General features: G+C 40.4%; 1 protein-coding gene across 2 annotated transcripts in view; it reads right to left on the bottom strand.

Annotated features, from left to right (window-relative positions):
* Nucleotides 1-19,359, bottom strand: part of LOC141088891 (chemokine-like protein TAFA-2) — a 422,827-nt gene that overhangs the window by 33,353 nt on the left and 370,115 nt on the right. Inside the window, exon 4 of one of the 2 annotated variants that reach the window (XM_073575114.1) lies at nucleotides 9,455-10,480. The exons of the other annotated variant lie outside the window; for it this stretch is intronic. Coding sequence (XP_073431215.1) covers nucleotides 10,469-10,480 — 12 coding nt within the window. The 3' untranslated portion in view covers nucleotides 9,455-10,468. Of the gene's footprint in view, nucleotides 1-9,454; nucleotides 10,481-19,359 lie in introns of those variants that run through there. 2 annotated transcript variants of the gene reach the window in all.

Genomic DNA, 19,359 nt, shown 5'->3' with positions numbered 1-19,359 from the left:
AGACGGCGGGAGCAGAAGTTCAGTTTTGGAGAGTTTGAGTTTCAGATAGAGAGCGGACATGATGTTGGAGACTGCGGACAGACAGTCACTGGCGTTCTTTAGTACAGCGGGGGTAAGGTTATGGAATAACGTATATAGTTGTGTGTCATCAGCATAAAGATGGTACTGAAAGCCAAATCTGCTGATGGTCTGTCCAATTGGGGCCGTGTAGAGAGAAGAGAAGGGGGCCAAGGACTGAGCACTGAGGTACCCCGACAGCAAGAGAAAGAGGAGATGAATTGGAGCCAGAGAACAAAACACTGAAGGAGTGGTCAGAAAGATAGGAAGAGAACCAGGAGAGAGCAGTGTCCTTAATGCCTAGTGACTGCAGCCTAGAGAGTAGAAGATGGTGGATAGCAGTGTCATAAGCTGCAGATAGGTCAAGAAGAATGAGCAGAGAGTGGTCACCATTACGTTTTGCTGTCAGAAGGTCATTGGTCACTTTGATGAGTGCAGTTTCAGTCAAATGTAGGGGGCGGAAGCCGGACTGTGAAGGGTCTAGGAGGGAGTGAGTGGAGAGGTAATGGGTAAGGCGGGAGTAAACTAGGTACTCCAAAAGTCTTGAGATGAAGGGGAGATTGGAGACTGCTCTGTAGTTGTTTGTGCAGAATGGGTTGAGAGCGGGTTTCTTTAGTAATGGAGTAATGATGGCGTGTTTGAAGGAGGATGGGAAAATGCCTGAGGAGAGGGAGAGATTAAAGATTGCAGTTTGGTGAGTTGTGATGACTGGAGAGAGACTAGAGGAGATGTGAGGGAATGGGGTCGGTAGTGCATGTGGTCGGACGAGAGGGAGAAAGGAGTCTGGAGACTTCTTCTTCTGTGATGGGATCAAATGTGGAAAGTGAGCCAGGGCTGTTTTACTCTGTGCTTGGAGGTTCTGAGGGTGAGGGGAGCTACTTGGTCAAGGGTGCTTCTAAGAGTGTCGTTGTAGTGATGAACAGCCAGATCAGGAAAGGAAAAAGAGGAGATTGGGGACAGTGATGAGTGTAGGGAGTCTGAAGATGTCTGAGAGTTAATGGCTTGTAAATTTCTGAATGTGTGGTAGGTAGGAGTGAGCTGGGGTGGGCGTGGATTTGTGAGCGTGAAGGAGAGAATGGTGTGGTCAGAGAGTGGAAGCGGTGAGTTATTTAGGTGGGAGATTGAACAGAGCCGGACAAAGACCAGATCAAGGGTGTTAGCTGTGATAATCAGCTGACAACCGGCCGTGATCAGTGCGTATGATGTACTATTCCATCCATGGGACTTAAGTCCCAGGTCACATGGACGGAATAGTACGTCCAATGTAAGGAAGGGGTTAATTAACACTGTTTTACATAATTGATGGATGGTTTATTGTGGTAACACTATTTAAATGTTCACTTGATGTCTGTCCACTGCTTGAGAAAGGCAGAGAAATCTGCCGAAACGTTGCTGCTAATGGATCAGTAAAGCTATGGTTTTTCAGTTTAATTTTTGGAGTGCTGCCTGATTTTTTCTGATTTGCTATTTTGGAGGTATGGACATTACCTTAACAGGTCGTATTGCACCTGGTTTCTTTTGGTAGTGCACTTAAATTTTCTTTAATTATCTGTCTATCTGTCTATCTATAGATATATCTAACTACCGTATCTGTCTATCTATCTAGAAAATCAGAAAAAAACTGGCATCACTCCAAAAAATTAAAGTTAAAAAATGTGGCTTTACTGATCCGTTAACACCTGTTAATGGATCAGTAAAGCCATAGTTTTTTACTTCATCTCCATCAAACCTCTCTGAGCTCGAGCTGTTTGCCAAGGAAGAATGGGCAAAAATTTCAGTCTCTCGATGTACAAAACTGATAGAGTCATACCCCAAGTGACCTGAAGCTGTAATCGCAGCAAAAGGTAGCGCAACAAAGTATTAAGTTAAAGGGGTCGAATAATATTGCACGCCCCACTTTTCAGTTTTTTTATTTCCAAAAAATATAAAATAACCAATAAATTTTGTTCAACTTCACAATTGTGTTCCACTTGTTGTTGATTCTTCACCAAAAATTTACATTTGGTATCTTTATGTTTGAAGCTTGATATGTGGGAAAAGGTTGAAAAGTTCCAGGGGGGGTGAATACCTTCGCAAGGCATTGTATATATTTACCTATCTATCTACAGACAAAGAACAAAGACAGCACACCAATTCAGGGTTAAAAAATGTGGCTATTTAATTGCCAAAATGGTGACGTTTCGGCTCAGGATTGTGAGCTGCCTTGTGCTGCCTTTTTTTTTTCTCTGTATATGGAGGCTTGGTCATTACCTTGGAGGCACGGCATCCAGGAACGCTATCTGCCTGTGCTGCTTTTAGTTTTCTATCTATCTATCTATCTATCTTATCTATCTCCTCATATCTATGTATGTCTGATGCCTGGTGATACTGCTGATAATCTTTAGGCACAAAGGAGAAATGTGGTGTTTGCAGAAATATATACTATAGAGAAAAATGTTAAAGGAGACAATTGAACCTTTATAGTATAACAGCTGCAGCAAATGAGAAATATATCTCAGAAGAAATCTGACAGGCCCATAAATCGCCTGCACTGTGTACCCTCGACAAGTGGCTTATGAACTTGTCCATGAAGGGAAAAGATTGTCCCCCCAGGTTCCCTTGTAATGGATAGACTGTAATTCATAACCAGTCATCCATAGTGGAACGCAGCCAGTGAGCAGTAAATAAGAAATGCGGACACAGAGAGTGGGGGGGTGAAGGGGTTACTTTAATATTCCCAAACCCTACCACTGAGCATCAAAACAAATTGAAGAACCATCGCCAAAAAGGATGCTCTACCGGAAATCTCTGATGACGAGGATCTGATATTCCTTGCACCTAAATCATGTTCCTCCCTTCAACAAATCCACTGTAATAAAGCAACACCGCTGGCATTTACACAAAGGAAGGCGTTTGCAATGAGCATGTTTTGTCAGAGATTTAGTTTTAATACTTTTAGTCTTCTTGTATTTACATAGAGTAGCATCATAAACTGGTTGTACATATTGTTTTACAAAATACATTTAAATAACAAAGTTAGCATGATACACAGTAGCATGTCAGGAATCTGCAGGGAAATCCTTTACTCTCATGGAAATCCATATAATGGGCTCTTACGTTGTACGACCGCCACCATTCTGCTATTGCTGATTGAGCCACAATCCTATATTGTGATCCAAATGGAATAATAAAAATCCACATTGTAATTCCAGCCGTCTTCACTGTTGCGATGGCGCTCAGATGCACTGGACCAGGACCTTTAAATAGGCAGTCGATTCTTCCCCAGCGTAGCCAATACTGCATTCTAACAATGGACATTTTTTTGTTGTTCTTGAATATTTTTTTTCAATATATTTTTTACCTGTAATTTACAGAGTTTTTGCGATTTTCCTAAAATGTTTAATGCTCCTGAACCGGAGAGGAACAAAACAGTCATTTATAATACAGTATCAATGGATAATGACCTCCGTTTTGTATTCGTAATGGTGAAACAACACAAGGGTCCTAAAACTAGTATCAAGAGCTTTCAAAAATAAAAAAAAAATAAGTTTACAAACTCAATAAGAACACATTCATCTTTGGATAGAATCCATCTATTATGAGGATGAAGGATGAAAATTACAACAAATGTATCTTACTCAGTCACTATTTTCTCATTTAAGATATTTAAGGATAATGATAAGAACAAAATATAGTTTCCACAAAATGGGTCCTGAATATTAAGGGTGAAAGTTTGATTTGATACTACCTGCTTTATTACTGATCCATACAATGCAATGCTTTAAAAACATGAGGGAACGGAATAATATATAGTGTTTTCTGCTGTAGAATGGTTCAGTGCTTACGTCAATCTAGAAATAGAAAAATAATAGTTGCTTATTTTTTCTTTACAATTGAAGTTACTTGAATGTAAATTTGATCTGGTAAAAGCATCTCTTAATTAAATTTCAAGTTGGCAGTAAAAAATGTACATAGTCAAAGAATGTTGAGTGCTTTCCACCAGTACACCTTCTATAGCTTCTGCTGCCAGTTTTCATCCAGGTAATTTTAAGTAAAACAGAAAGTCAAGTCCTTAAAGAACTAAAAGGTCAATTTGCATACCAGGTATAACTCTGAGGAAGATTGAGCTCTCTAAAAACAAAATATAAAAGCTCATTCTTTTAGGATACATCATTTTTTAACAGATTTCCCTTTCCATAGGTTAAGCCATGAACCTGTGGTGGTCAAGGGTTAGACAATTTGGAACATGACTGGTCAGAATGATGATGAGGCAAAGGTTCAGTACATAGCCTCGAATATGGAGGTGCCACCATGCTGTGAAAAACAATTTACAGTTGTGTTGAATGGCAGAGATGTTGGTGGTTGAATCCTAAGGGCAGGTCATTAAAATACATTCCTGGAAAATTTAATTAAGGGTGATATTACTGTATTTTTTGGACAATAAGATGCACTTTTTTCCTCCAAAATTTTGGAAGAAATTGGGGGGTACGCATTATAGTTCACATTATAGTCTGAATGTGGCTGTGGATTGAGGGGGTGTGGCAACAGCAGAGGAGAGGGTCACAGAAGGCAGGAGCCGGCAGCTGCAGCTAACACGTGTGCCCACTGTTAAAGGAAATTAATATTCACTGCTCCCCATGCCCGTAGTCCCTCCCACCTCTAAGCACTGAAGCTGGTGCCCTTGTCTATGGTAGTTGAGAGCAGTGAATATTCATTTTCTTTAATAGCTAGCACATGTGATCACACAACTGCTGCAGGATGCTGGCAGCTGTGGCTAACAGTTTGCCCTCTGTTTAAGAAAGTTAATATTCACTGCTTTCCACTCCCATAGTCCCGGGAGTGGGTAGCTGTGAATATTCCCGCTGCTGACCTCGATGTATGGGGTCTCACAGCAGTGGCCATGTATGACAGGATGGGGAAGGAGGGCCATGTATACCAGTATGGCAATGGGGGCCATATATACCAGGATGAGGATGGGGCAATGTATACCAGGAAGGGGAAGGGGGGACATGTATACCAGGATGGTGATGGGGCCCATGTATACCAGGAAGGGGATGGGGGTCATGTATACCAGGATTGGGATGGGGCCATCTATACCAAAATAGGGGATATTAGTACATAACTGAGGGACATTATTCCTATAAGTGTCAGCAACAGATCCCCTCATACACAGTTCATCATGACCACATTTTTTGCTTCAATTTATTTTCTATTTTCCTAATCTAAAACCTGGGTATATCTTATATTCCAAAAAAATATGGTAAATAATGATTTAACTTTGTATCTTTTTGACTATACAATTATCCATTGCTTACACAGTTTGCTATTCTGGACATATGTCATTAATTAAAAAAGCATTTTTCGAATTTGTTTATCTTGACAGATTAATAGAGTACAGACCACTATGTAACTAGATTTTATGTTGCTGATTGGACATTCAAAATAAAGGATGTGCTCCAACAAGATACAATGGCTTGGAAAATACAGTATATCTGCGTCATCTGATGTCATGTTAGCCTTGTCATATTATCAAGTACTTTATATTTTCAAATTTTAGATTTTATAGATCAGTTTATCTATAAGGAAAACTATGTCCCATATTCATTTTCTTTCGTAAATGCAGCACACTGTCCTATGTAAAGTTATCATTTTATTTAGTAGGAGGGACAGAGCAGATTGATATAAAATTAAGTGGAAATAAGTTAAAATTGTTCACTACTATGACATATTCTTAGTTCAGGTTACCAATATCAGTTCGATGAGGGTCTGACAATCACACCCCCCACCAATCTGATATTGACTATTTATCAATATTATAGCAGCGGGCAATGCCTTTAAAGGGAACCTATCATGCTGTATATCTGAGTTGCCGGCAGGAAGCTACAGAGCAGGAGGAGCTGATAAGACTGATACTTACTGTATTTTTGGGAAAGATTTCAGTGAAACCATTCATTGAATTCCATGGTATTTGTATGCATATACTGTGATTCCAGTGGGCTGTCCTATTCAGTGATTGATAGCCTTCTCTAAATGATTGTGCATGCAGAGATAGCTGCCAATCACTGAGCAGGACCACCCACTGGACTCATAGACATACATACAGACACCATGGATTTCAATGGATATAGTACAGATACACTGAATATTTTCCAACAAACCTATACATCACTCTGCTCAGCTTCTTCTCTATATCATGTTATTCACAGATCAGTCTACATGTACAGCATGAACAGTTCCCTTTAAGTGAACTTTTTTTAATTCCAGCTCATAATGAACTTGTTAGCTCAGTAAGAAGACTGACTTAATCATTCATAATCTTCCCTTTATGACAGTGCATACAGAGATAGCCATTAATCTTTGAATAGGACCGCTCACTAGACTACTTTAGCCTAGAGATGAGCAAACCCAAACCTAAAAGTTTGACGTTCATTCCAGACAGTTACTGTTTGGTGCTAAACGACGAACATGTATTTTCCCCAGAAATCTACTGCAATGTTTGGAGTTCCATGGAAATTCTTGTTGCATAGAGAGAGAATTTTCTGGCTCAAAATTCTGGGTCTCAGTTTTTTCAAGTTCAGGTACAGTTCTAGTATGTGAACTGAACTTTGGAATAAAGTTTGGGCTGGATACCAGAATCCAAGCTTCCACAGGTTAGCTCATCCCTACTCAAACCCAAGATCAGTAGGGATTTAAATATAAATTATGAATATATTATTAATCATATTTCTGAAATATTCTTGGAATAGAATAGTATTTTGAACATACAGTATTTTATACTATTTTTTTTAAAACCTATACAACAATCTGCTCAGTTCCATCTACTTTATGTTGATTCTGTCCACAAATAGGACACGCTGTTTAATTTGAGGGGTTCACTTTACATCTGCTCCATTGTAACAGTCTAATACAAAATCTTTGTTTGGCTTGGAATTAAGAAGAGTTAAATGTTTCCAAACCGACTCGTTAAATATCACGAGAGCAGTAAGAATCGTTCCAGTTGAAGATTAATTAATTTTAGGAAAATTTTTCTGCTCGGTGCAGCCAAGCCCTATTATTGCATAAGTGTGGGGTGAGGAGGTTGTCGGGGTGTCTGTCCCTGTGGGGAGTCCGCATGATCTAACAGTATGGCTGTGACCAACAGATTGTAAAATGGCGTGATGCACTGCACGTATGTGTGTGACAGGTGCCCTAGACAAGCCTAATCTGTGTGCATTTAGAATATTGGACAATCCACTCAACCTCATGAATTGTAGGTGTGAGTGGTTTATCAGTATTTTGCACCTGTGCTGCCTTTGCCTTTCATTATGGGGCCTGCTTCCTCCGGTGGTGCATTAGTATTGTGATCAGGTATTGCTAAGTATGGCTGCTTTTTTACGGTCATAGATGAATTACACTTAAACTGGTTATTCCGAATGCTATGACCTTGACCAAAAGTTATAATGACAAGCCCCTAGATGTATTTTTGGCATGTCGAAACTTAGAGGCATGAGTCTCATACTCAAATTAGATCACCCCATCTTTATACATAAGCCACAAGGCAGGCAATATGAAGGTTCTTAATTGCTTTTCAACTGATTTTTTCACACTGCGGGAAATCAGCTTCTTTGGGAGAATAAGTAGACTAAGAAGTAATAGGCTGTAGTCTGCCAGTTGCCTTACCCTGCATGTGTCATGTGAAGAGAAGGAATCGGATATAGCATGCATAATCTAATTGCTGCAATTTAAAGGTAGAGAAGCAATTTGGCAACCCTGAATGCTCCTCCTGTGACACAACTTGTTTAGTACCCAGTTAAGAGCTAGCACCAATTATCGTATCTTATAAAAACCCAGCCAGCAGCAATTATAGCAAGTGCAGGGACGTAGCCATTTGTGCACATTTGCTTCTTACATTTTTATCGATTTTTTTTTTAGTAATCTACTTAAAAACTGTTGTCACAAGGCAATTAAATGTTTTCGACAAGTTACAAATGACAAGTGTTTAAGTTACTTTCAGAATTTTACTGCTATTTTATACTTATTTTATATCAAATAGCAAGATTCCATATGGCTCTGCTTTAAAATTGTGGATGGGTTGTCTGTTTTTTGACAGCAGGTGGCCCAAAGTGTAGCTGATTGTAAATGATCCTGTTATTGGTGTACCTGTTGATCATCTGTAATAATCACAAAATGATCAGCTTAGCAACTGATCATTAAAGGGAACTTGTCACTAGGTTTGTCCCATATGAGATAAGACCACCACCTTTCAGCCATCGTATACAGCACTTTGATATGCTGAATATCTGCTCCCAATCCAGCCTGCAACAAAAGAAAAACACCTTTTATTATAATCACCTGGGGGGCTGGTCCGATCCAATGGGAGTCTCTGGTCTTGGTCCGGTGCTTCCCTTCTTATTATTTCAATGGTGTCCTCATTCTGTGCTTCATGTGGATGACACATCCTACGTCATTCACACAGTGGTCCCGGTATCGTGCTCCTGCGCAGGCATACTTCTTTGCCCTTACCAGAGCAGAGCAAAGTACTGCAGTGTGCATGTGCCAGGAAAGGTAAAGAGCCCCGATGTATGCCCACTGCAGTACTTTACTCTGTCCTAGTCAGGGCAGAGAAATATGCCTGCGTTGGAGCACGATGCGGGGGAACACTGTGTGGATGACGTAGGACGTGTCATTCACACGAAGCATACAATGATGACGGCATTGAAAGAAGAAGGCAGGCACCGGACCAAGAGAGTGATGCCCACCGACCGCCCACAGGGGAGTGTAATAAAAGGTAGTTTTCTTTGCTGTATGCCGGTCGGGGGCATATATACAGCATATTAGAATGCTGTATACGAGGGCTGAAAGCTGGTGGTTTTATCTCATATGGGACAAACCTGTGATAGGTTGAGTTTAAAGCAACCCTGTCATTAGATTCATGCTGCCTGAATCAATTGTAGCCTGGTATGCTTCACTCTAAGATGTTGCAAAGTTTCAGAGAGGGCATATTTTGAAAAGTTTGTTGAGGATTATGTGTCAATGCTAATTAGTTTACATATTTTCAGGATATAAAAAGGGAATTTCATAAAACAAAGCTCTTGTAGTAAATACTTGTGCAATACAGGTATACGCTTAAAAAGAAAGCTACCGGGTATACTTTTAGCAATCCTTTGACACACTTGGTTGCGTTATACTATTACTGGTTTATTTCTAGCAAAAAAAAAAAAAGATATATTCAATTGTAAACACGCCATTCATCATATTATTTGTTAGGGATTCTAAATGCTTATTTTTACTGGGAATTAGTTGGGTGACCTCCAAGACAAAGCACAATGGAACAGCGCAAATTCTCCCATGAGTGTACAGCTGGGAAATAGGGTTTCTAGGCAAATAATACTGTACAATAAATAAGTATAACTGCAAAAAATAACAATAATCCAATTGCTACTATGGAAACAGTTTAAGCCACATCATTTAAAAAATAAAATTACTTTGGTCCCAAACATATGAAAAGAAAAAGTACAAAAATATAATAATGATAAGTTATTTTCAAATAAATTATATTTCAGATCCAATAATATTGTAGAACATAGCAAAAAGACATTTTTTTTTGTTACATGGAGCCTTAAATCAGGGTGTTTAAATCTATTTAGCAGTAAAACATGAGATATATGTATAGAAGGAATAAGACAAGGTGCTATATGAATGACTGTTCTTAGCACTTTGGAATTAAAGACATAAAATAAGCTTCCAAAGAAATGACGATATTGCTTTGGGCAAACACTGGAGACATATTACACTACCCGCCATACAATTATTATGCATCCTGAACATACATTCACAGCCTGAAGTCTACACGGTATAACCAGAGTCATTGCTGCATGCGTTACATGAGGCTTACTCAAGTGTGGGGTTTTCTATGGCCTTGACTAATCACTCTTCGCTAATCTTCAGAGAATATGGGTTCTGCTAAATGTTGTGTAAGACACAGCATTTTCCAGTTATAGATTGACAGGGTTGTAAAAAGTGCGATTTCCAAGTCGTTATAAGCAGACAAGGGATGGATGAAGTAATCTGATCTTTCCAATAAGAATAAAAAAAAGGAAAAATTGAAATGCCAGAATCATAGGATAAAACGGGAGTTTGTACACTGCATTCAACAGTCTTATACTGTCTCTTGGTTTCAGACGCAGACGTTGCTTCCAATCGGTTTAATATTTTCCATTTTGAAGAATGTCGGTCTATGGGTTTTGCAGCTTGCCCCTTAAGGTTTAAGGAGACCGATTGTTCATTCGTCATTTTACATGGTTATGGTGCTCCTCTTGAAAGTAAGTTTGGGATTACTATCCACACTTTGGAAGGAAGATATATTGTAGGGGAGTATAAAGTATGCCAGTGTGAAACTTTGGCCTCTCACAGCGTTTGTACCCTTAGATGGTTTCTGCATATTGGCCAGAGACTATCGTGTAACCTGCAAAACAAAAAAGAAAGAGTTTCAAATAATATACTTGTAATAAGGCATTTCAAGTCATGCCTTGACTACTGCAACCTCCTGCTCTGTGGCCTCCCATCTAAAACTCTCGCACCCCTCCAATCTGTCATAAACTCTGCTGCCTGACTAATCTACAGTTAGGTCCATATATATTTGGACAGAGACAACATTTTTCTAATTTTAGTTCTAGACATTACCACAATGAATTTTAAACAAAACAATTCAGATGCAGTTGAAGTTCAGACTTTCAGCTTTCATTTGAGGGTATCCACATTAAAATCGGATGAAGGGTTTAGGAGTTTCAGCTCCTTAACATGTGCCACCCTGTTTTTAAAGGGACCAAAAGTAATTGGACAATTGACTCCAAGGCTATTACATGGACAGGTGTGGGCAATCCCTTTGTTATGTCATTCTCAATTAAGCAGATACAAGGCCTGGAGTTTATTTGAGGTGTGGTGCTTGCATTTGGAAGGTTTTACTGTGAAGGCAACATTTGATCAAAGGAGCTCTCCATGCAGGTGAAACAAACCATCCTTAAGCTGCAAAAACAGAAAAAACCCATCCGAGAAATTGCTACAACATTAGGAGTGGCAAAATCTTCAGTTTGGTACATCCTGAGAAAGAAAGAAAGCACTGGTGAACTCATCAATGCAAAAAGACCTGGGCACCCACGGAAGACAACAGAGGTGGATGATCACAGAATAATATCCATGGTGAAGAGAAACCCCTTCACAACAGCCAACCAAGTGAACAACACTCTCCAGGAGGTAGGCGTATCAATATCCAAATCTACCATAAAGAGAAGACTGCATGAAAGTAAATACAGAGGGTTCACGGCACGGTGCAAGCCACTCATAAGCATCAAGAATCAAAAGACTAGACTGGACTTTGCTAAAAAATATCTAATAAAGCCAGCACAGTTCTGGAAGAACAGTCTTTGGACAGATGAAACCAAGATCAACCTCTACCAGAATGATGAAAAGAGAAAAGTACGGTGAAGGTGTGGTACAGCTCATGATCCAAAGCATACTACATCATCTGTAAAACACGGTGGAGGCAGTGTGATGGCTTGGGCATGCATGGCTGCCAGTGGCACTGGGTCACTATTGTTTATTGATGATGTGACACAGGACAGAAGCAACCGAATGAATTCTGAGGTATTCAGAGCCATACTGTGTGCTCAGATCCAGCCAAATGCAACCAAACTGATTGGTGGTTGTTTCATACTACAGATGGACAATGACCCAAAACAAAAAGCCAAAGCAACCTAAGAGTTTATTAAAGCAAAGAAGTGGAATATTCTTGAATGGCCAAGTCAGTCACCTGATCCAAACCCAATTGAGCATGCATTTCACTTGTTAAAGACTAAACTTCAGACAGAAAGGCCCACAAACAAACAGCAACTGAAAACCACCGCAGTGAAGGCCTGACAGAGCATCAAAAAGGAGGAAACACAGTGTCTGGTGATGTCCATGAGTTCAAGACTTCAGGCAGTCATTGCCAAAAAAGGGTTTTCAACCAAGTGCTAGAAATGAACATTTTATTTACAATTATTTAATCTGTCCAATTATTTTTGGTTCCTTTAAAAACAGGGTGGCACATGTTAAGGAGCTGAAACTCCTAAACCCTTCATCCAATTTTAATGTGGATACCCTCAAATGAAAGCTGAAAGTCTGAACTTCAACTGCATCTGAATTGTTTTGTTTAAAATTCATTGTGGTAATGTCTAGAACCAAAATTAGAAAAATGTTGTCTCTGTCCAAATACAGTATATTTGGACCTAACTGTACGTGTCCCCTCACTATTCTATGGCCTCTCCTCTCTGTCAATCCTTTCACTGGCTCCCCATTACCCAAAGACTCCAGTTCAATACCCTAACCATGGCATACAAAACCATCCACAACCTGTGTCCTCCATACATCTGTGACCTTGTCTCCCGGTACTTACCTGTCTATAACCTCCGATCTTCACAAGATCTCCTTCTCTACTCTCCTCTTATAACAATCACATGTAAGATTTCTCCCATGAATCCCCCCTACTCTAGAACTCTCTACCCCAACATATCAGACTGTCACCTACCGTGGAAACCTTCAAAAGGAACCTGAAGACCTACCTCTTCCGACAAGCCTGCAACCTGCAGTAACCAATGATCCACCAAACCACAGCATGACCAGCTCTACCCTCATCTACTGTATCCTCACCCAGCCCTTGTAGATTGTGAGCCCTCACGGGCAGGGTCATCTCTCCTCCTGTACCTGTTGTGACTTGTATTATTTAATATTATTGCACTTGGGTTTTTTTTTTTTATTATGTACACACCTCACATGTAAATAAGGATTAAATGGTGCTATAATAATAAATATTAATAATAATAATAATAATAATAATAATATTTTCAAGGGGATTTGTCACCAGATTTCATAATACAAACTACATACCAAGTGTAAAAATCTCCGAGACTAGATGAGAATGCTAAATTTACTTTGAAAATTCATGTCAGGATGGTGGTGTAATCCTTCTTTGAAAGTTTTCCCATCAGATATCAGGATGAGCATTTTATGAGTTGAGCTGGACTCATACTTATTTTAATATCAAGCAGGAACGTTTTCTGAGATTATACTGCCATACTGACATGGACTTTGTTTGTATAGGAATAGCTTCCAATTATTTTGTGGTGCGGGGGAAACAAGATTCAAATGTTTTCCTATAACCATGACAGTTTTCTGCACGACAATACTGAACCAAATTATAGATAACTAGGTATCTCTCAGCTCCGCATCTCCCGCTCTCATATCCTATGTCAGTCATGGAGCGGGAAGAATGACTGACCTAACCGATAACTTTTTTCACACATGATGGTAGCAATGTAATATTTTTGGTAACATTTTCCAACAATATGTATTTAAAAAACTTAAGACACCGAATATCAAACATTTTTACTTCTTTTTGTTCAAATATAGTGACAATTATGAAAGATAAATACTTTTTTAGTATGATTATTTTTGTACAATGGTTAATTGCTCATATCCTGAATGGTAATTTTGAGGATTTCTATTGTGGGTCCAGAGGACAATTATTGTTGAAAGAAGTTGATTTACCCAAAGGATTCGTGCAGCAAAAAAAATGCATAGAAAAAAACTGCAGTAAGGCTGATTTCACATTAGCGCTTTTTAAGCGAACGCACGGCCGGGGGTAGCTCCGCCCCCGAGCCGGCTCTCTGCCCGGCGTGCCCGCCCCTTGCTTGTAGCGCCGCCTCCTAGCGCTCAGCGGCGCCTGCGATCGGCGCACCCTATCTTTAGCATAGGGTGCGCAGATCGTGCGCAGGCCGTGCGCTAGTTGCGCTTTGACCTGCGCTGCGCACTTTTGACGGTGCGCCGAGCACGCCGAAATCCGAAAAGTTTGATTTTGGCGCGCACGGCACACCGTCAAAAGTGCGCAGCGCAGGTCAAAGCGCAACTAGCGCACGGCCTGCGCACCCTATGCTAAAGATAGGGTGCGCCGATCGCAGGCGCCGCTGTGCGCTAGGAGGCGGCGCTACAAGCAAGGGGCGGGCACGCCGGGCAGAGAGCCGGCTCAGGGGCGGAGCTACCCCCGGCCGTGCGTGCGCTTAAAAAGCGCTAATGTGAAACCAGCCTAAAACGTGTGCGACTTTGCGGTGCAGTAATTGACTACGGACTAAAATCTTCCTCATTCAAACCCTTAAAGAAGCACTCCTCCTCCCATCAAAACTTTTATTCTCTTAATATATTGCAGTCATCCATCATATTATATAGCACTGTGTACATACAATTGCTCACTTTGTCCTTCTACCCAGTTAATTATATTGCTTTCCATTAGGTGTCTAACATTACATGATTAAAAACTGACTAGCTGAATGCTTCTAAGCTTTATGTAGAAACAGGAGGTATATTTTCCCTATATGAGTCATCATTAGAAATACAATTCCATGTCACTGACAAAATGAAACAATCAACAGAGATAAAAGAAAGGGGGAGATCAATGTTATCAGGAGTTGGAGTGGAGGTGAAGCTAGGCTGTTAGTGACTTTTCGGTGATATATAATTGTGGTTCTAATGATGACTGATGCATGGAAAGAGACTTCCGTTTTTTACGTAAAGCTTACAAGAATTCAGTTTGTCTGTTTTTTTAATCACATGATGGCATAGCCCTAATAGGAAAGAAAGTAATTAACTGGGTGGAAGGGAAAAATTTGCAATTGTAAGTACACAGTGCTGCATAATATGATGATTGCAATATATTAAGAGGATAAAAACTTTGACATAAGCACATCTTTCAGAGAGTAACATGATGTCAGGTTATATGAAAATTTGGATGGAAACAAAATTGAAAAAATATAACATTTTCTTGAGGTGGTAAAAAAAAACCTTACGGGGCCTAAGAGTGATACTTGTCACCCATTTTGCTTTTGGGATCCTACCAGTCAAAGGAAAGTCTAATGAGAACCTTAATTGATTGTTGCGCATGTTGAGCGTACAGTCTACCAGTCCATTCAAGCACTATAGGACTGACGAAGATAGCTGAGTGGTGTTCATACTGTATATGTTAGTTCCATAGATGCTGAATGGTGCAGCATCACACATGATCGCCCATCGCTCTATTCAAACAGCAGACTAGGGATACCTATTTGCATGATCTTTGGGAGTCCCAGCTGATAGATCCCCAATGACGAGACTTTTATCACCTATGGACATATAACAAGTGTCACTCTTCAGCCAATCATTTTAAAAGAGCCTCCAAAAAATGTTAAAAGAAATCTTCCACAAGGTTTTAGCTACACCATCTGGGATAAATATAATATAGGTGCAGGGACCCTGATTCGAGTGATGTATCACTTACTTTACTGTGATTAAAAATTGTTTTATCTGAGGCAAATCTAGCAGTTCTCTGAATGCTAAGCTCTGTACTGTTGGACTATCTGGCAGCAGGTCAAGTAGTCCACTAGTGATAATCTCCTGCTGATAAAACTGTGATTTTAAAAAAATCACACTATGTAGCCCAGTAAGTGACAAATCACTGGAATCAGGGTTTATGATCCTATATCATGCTGCTCTAAGATTTGATAGCAAAAACCTGGTGACAGATTCCCTTTAAGAAAAAAATGCCAATATTACTATTATAATTGGTGAAATCCCCTAATAGGTGCCCTAATTTATGCTTTGCGGTAATGTGAAATGTAAGATTGGGATGCAGTAATATGTTGAAAATCTGAAGTTCTAGATATGTATGATGCTTTTTTCGCTTCTACAAAGCTGCTGGAATAATGAGAGCAGGCGTGTAACTAATCCTATTACATGTTACTAATTAAGTGCATTTAGGCCACTTCTATAATGTGCACTTCAATTCTCAGACAGGTCTTAAATGTAACGTGTACTGAGGACCAATCACTCCTGTTTAAACGGGACTCATGTCTCTTCTGATAGATTTCTAGCAATGGAATTTTATAGGACAAAGCTTCTAAGGAAACATTGTAAATGTATGAGATGATCTCTACCTCCTCATTAGAATTACGGCAACAAGTATATTGGTAATCGCAAAAAAGAAGATAGAACAGGTCCTTCTTTGCACTCAGAATAAAGTTATAATTAAACAGCCTGATCAGCTCCGTGGCTCTCAATGAATTGCACGGGTAGATTTCGTAATGATAGATTTTCTAGTTTTTAAAATCATCTTCAATTCCTTTATTGGGTATTTTTACTAATTAAAATTCCACATTTAATAGTCAGGCTTAGGCTGCTTTCACACATCCGGCTTTTTGAATCCAGCACGATGCGGCGACAAGTGTGAAAACCGGATCTGGAATTGGATCCGGTTTTGGCACATAGAATTTAATGATCGCCGCATCGTGTCGGAAGGACATGCGGCACCTCTGTTTTAAGCCGGAAACGGCAAACCTGCGCCGTCCAGCATCAGCAAAAAACGTTGCCTGCAACGTTTTTTGCAGCGCCGAAATGGCTTTTTCTACAGCGCATGCGCGGACACTGTGAGGTTTAACCCACAAGTGTCCGGCGCGCGTATCTCTCTCCCCCCCCCGCATACCGCCACCTCTCTCGTCCACGGTGTGGCTCCTTTAAATGCTTTCCAAGCCGGATCAGGCGCCGCATCTGCATCCGGTGTCACCGCTGCAGGCCTGATCCGGCGGTCCGGCTTTCCACCGTACGCCGCCGGAACAAAACCACCGGATGTGTGAAAGCAGCCTTAAGAGTATTTACTATGCTCATGCATTTTATAGGCACCAATTGGTGAAAATAAGACCTGTGTAATGCCTCTTTTCACCTCAAGAGGCACTGCAGACAAATCACACAATTTACGTTATAGTTTTACAACAGATGTTGTCTACTTGTTGAGGGCCTAAGTATCAAGATACTTTAAATAATGCTATAGTCAATAGACTTTATTAGCCCCTTAACTCCCGGAGGTTTTTACGTTTTCGTTTTATGCTCCCCTTCTTCTGAGAGCCATAACTTTTTATATTTTTCCATCAATATGGCCATGTGTGAGGGCTTGTTTTTTGCGGGACGAGTTGTACTTTTGATCGACACCATTGATTTTAGCATATTGTGCTCTGGAAAATGGGAAAAAAATTCCAAGCGTGGTGAAATTGCAAAAAAATGTGCAATCCCACAGTTGTTTTGTTTTTTTCTGCGATGTTCACTAAATGCTCAAACTGACCTGCAAGTATGATTCTCGAGGTTATTACGAGTTCATAGACATCAAACATGTCTATGTTCAATTTTATCTAAGTGGTGAAAAAAAATTCCAAAATTTGTCTTTAAAAAAGCCCCATTTTCCGATAGCGTCTCGATTTTTCGTGATCTCGGGTTGGGTGAGGTCTTATTTTTTGCAGAACGAGCTGACGCTTTTAATGATTCCATTTTGGTGCAGATATGATCTTTTGATTGCCTGTTATTGCATTTTAATGCAATGTTGTGCCTACCAAAAAAACGTAATTCTCGCATTTGACTTTTTTCTCTTTGCGCTGTTTAGCAATTGGGTTAATTTTCTTTCATTTTGATAGATCGGGTGATTCTGAATGCAGCAATACCAAATATGCATATGTTTGTTTTTTTATTGTTTTATTTTGAATGGGGCGAAAAGGGGGTGATTTGAACTCTTATTTTATTTTTTAAAACTTTTTTTTTACTTTTGGAATGCTTCAATAGTCTCCATATTGTGAGGAAAGAGGAAGACACAAGCGCAATATAGGGTCTTATCCCACAAATAAAGTAAGCGATTTGACAAAAAACTGCTCACCTGGTAGTAGGTATTCAAAGCATGTATAGATAAGGGCTGCTGCACATCCACAAGTCGGTCACTGACTATCTGAAACAGAACTCTGCAAAGGAATACGTGGATTTCGTCCACGCTGCCCAAATGATGAAATTCCAGAAGGTTAATAAAGTTTGACAGTGGTTTATTCTAAGCGTTTCAAGGTATTTCCTGAAGCAGAGGTTGCAAAAAACCTTGAAACGCGTAGAATAAACCACTGTCAAACTATATTAACCTTCTGGAATTTCATCATTTGGGCAGCGCGGACTAAATCCACGCATTCCTTTGCAGAGTTCAATAGTCTCCATGGGAGACTAGAAGCTGCCATAATCCGATAGGCTCTGCTACATACAGGTAATGATCAGATCGCCTGTAGGCAGCAGAATTGCTCACTTGCTATGAGCGCCGACCACCGAGAGGCGCTCATAGCAATCCGGTATTGACAACCATAGAGGTCTGCTGGAGACCTCTGATTGTCATGACAACCCATGCGTGACCCGCGTTCACGGGATGGGGTCACTGATGAGTAGTATTTCCAGTGGGCTTGCCAGAAGAGCAAGATAAATGGCGCTAATAGAGATTGACAGTGGCATTTAACGGGTTAACAGCAGTGAGTGGATCGTGATTCCATCCGAGGGTGTTAAAGGCAAATGTCTGCTGTTCAAATCAGTTGACGTTTGCTGGAAAATATATGGACTCAGCGCCGGAACCCACATCAAAGGGAGGGAGTCTAGCATTGGCGTACTATTATGCCCGATGTCAGAAAGGGGTTAATAAAAGGGATGTGTCCAAGTTTTATGTTTTTTTTATTTTTTGCTTCTATTTAAACATTTAAATTATTTTTTATTTGTTTTAGACTCACTAATGCACAGAAACATGTGATACACTAATACCTCATATAACAATGCAAACCCCTCTCTTGCAAGGCCCTGTCTGTGGCAGAGTCAAACAGGTATGGTAAGAAGGCAGCAATGGGGACTAAAGGGGGTTTTACACTAAGCAATATCGCTAGCAATATCGCTAAACCGTCACTGGTTTTGTGACGTTATAGCGATATTGCTAGCGATATCGCTATGTGTGATACTTACCAACGACCGGCTCCCCCGCTGTCCATCGCTGATCGTGCGAGAATGTCCGGCTCCATTTCTCGTCGGGCGCTTCCTGCTGAGACTTCCTGCTATGACGACGAGCGACGCGTGGACGCAGGCGGGAGGACGTCAGGATTGCTGTGTGTGAAAGGTGAGTATCGTGCGCTGCGTCGCTGCTGCATCGCTGTGAGATCTTTCTGTATGAAAGCTCACTAGCGATCATTTAGCGATGCATCAGCGATCCTGACCGGGTCGGATCGCTGGTCGGATCGCTGGTGCATCGCTAAATGTAAAAGGGCCTTAAGGGAAAGCATCATTGCTATATGTTCACATTGTAGAGGGGTCAATAACATCTTATCTTCACAGTCACTAGGGGGTTAAATTACTTTGATAACAGATATTGATGGAGATTGGTGTCAATAGTATGTTGCAACTGACAACTGCTAAGGATTGATCATATTTAGCTTCTTGGCATGCTGCATC

Source organism: Dendrobates tinctorius, unplaced genomic scaffold (genome assembly GCF_039654945.1).
Source record: "Dendrobates tinctorius isolate UK_male_01 unplaced genomic scaffold, ASM3965494v1 ptg000042l, whole genome shotgun sequence".
NCBI lineage: Eukaryota > Metazoa > Chordata > Amphibia > Anura > Dendrobatidae > Dendrobates > Dendrobates tinctorius.
Note: the sequence above shows the minus strand (reverse complement) of the source record. Positions and strands in the feature narration are given on the sequence as shown.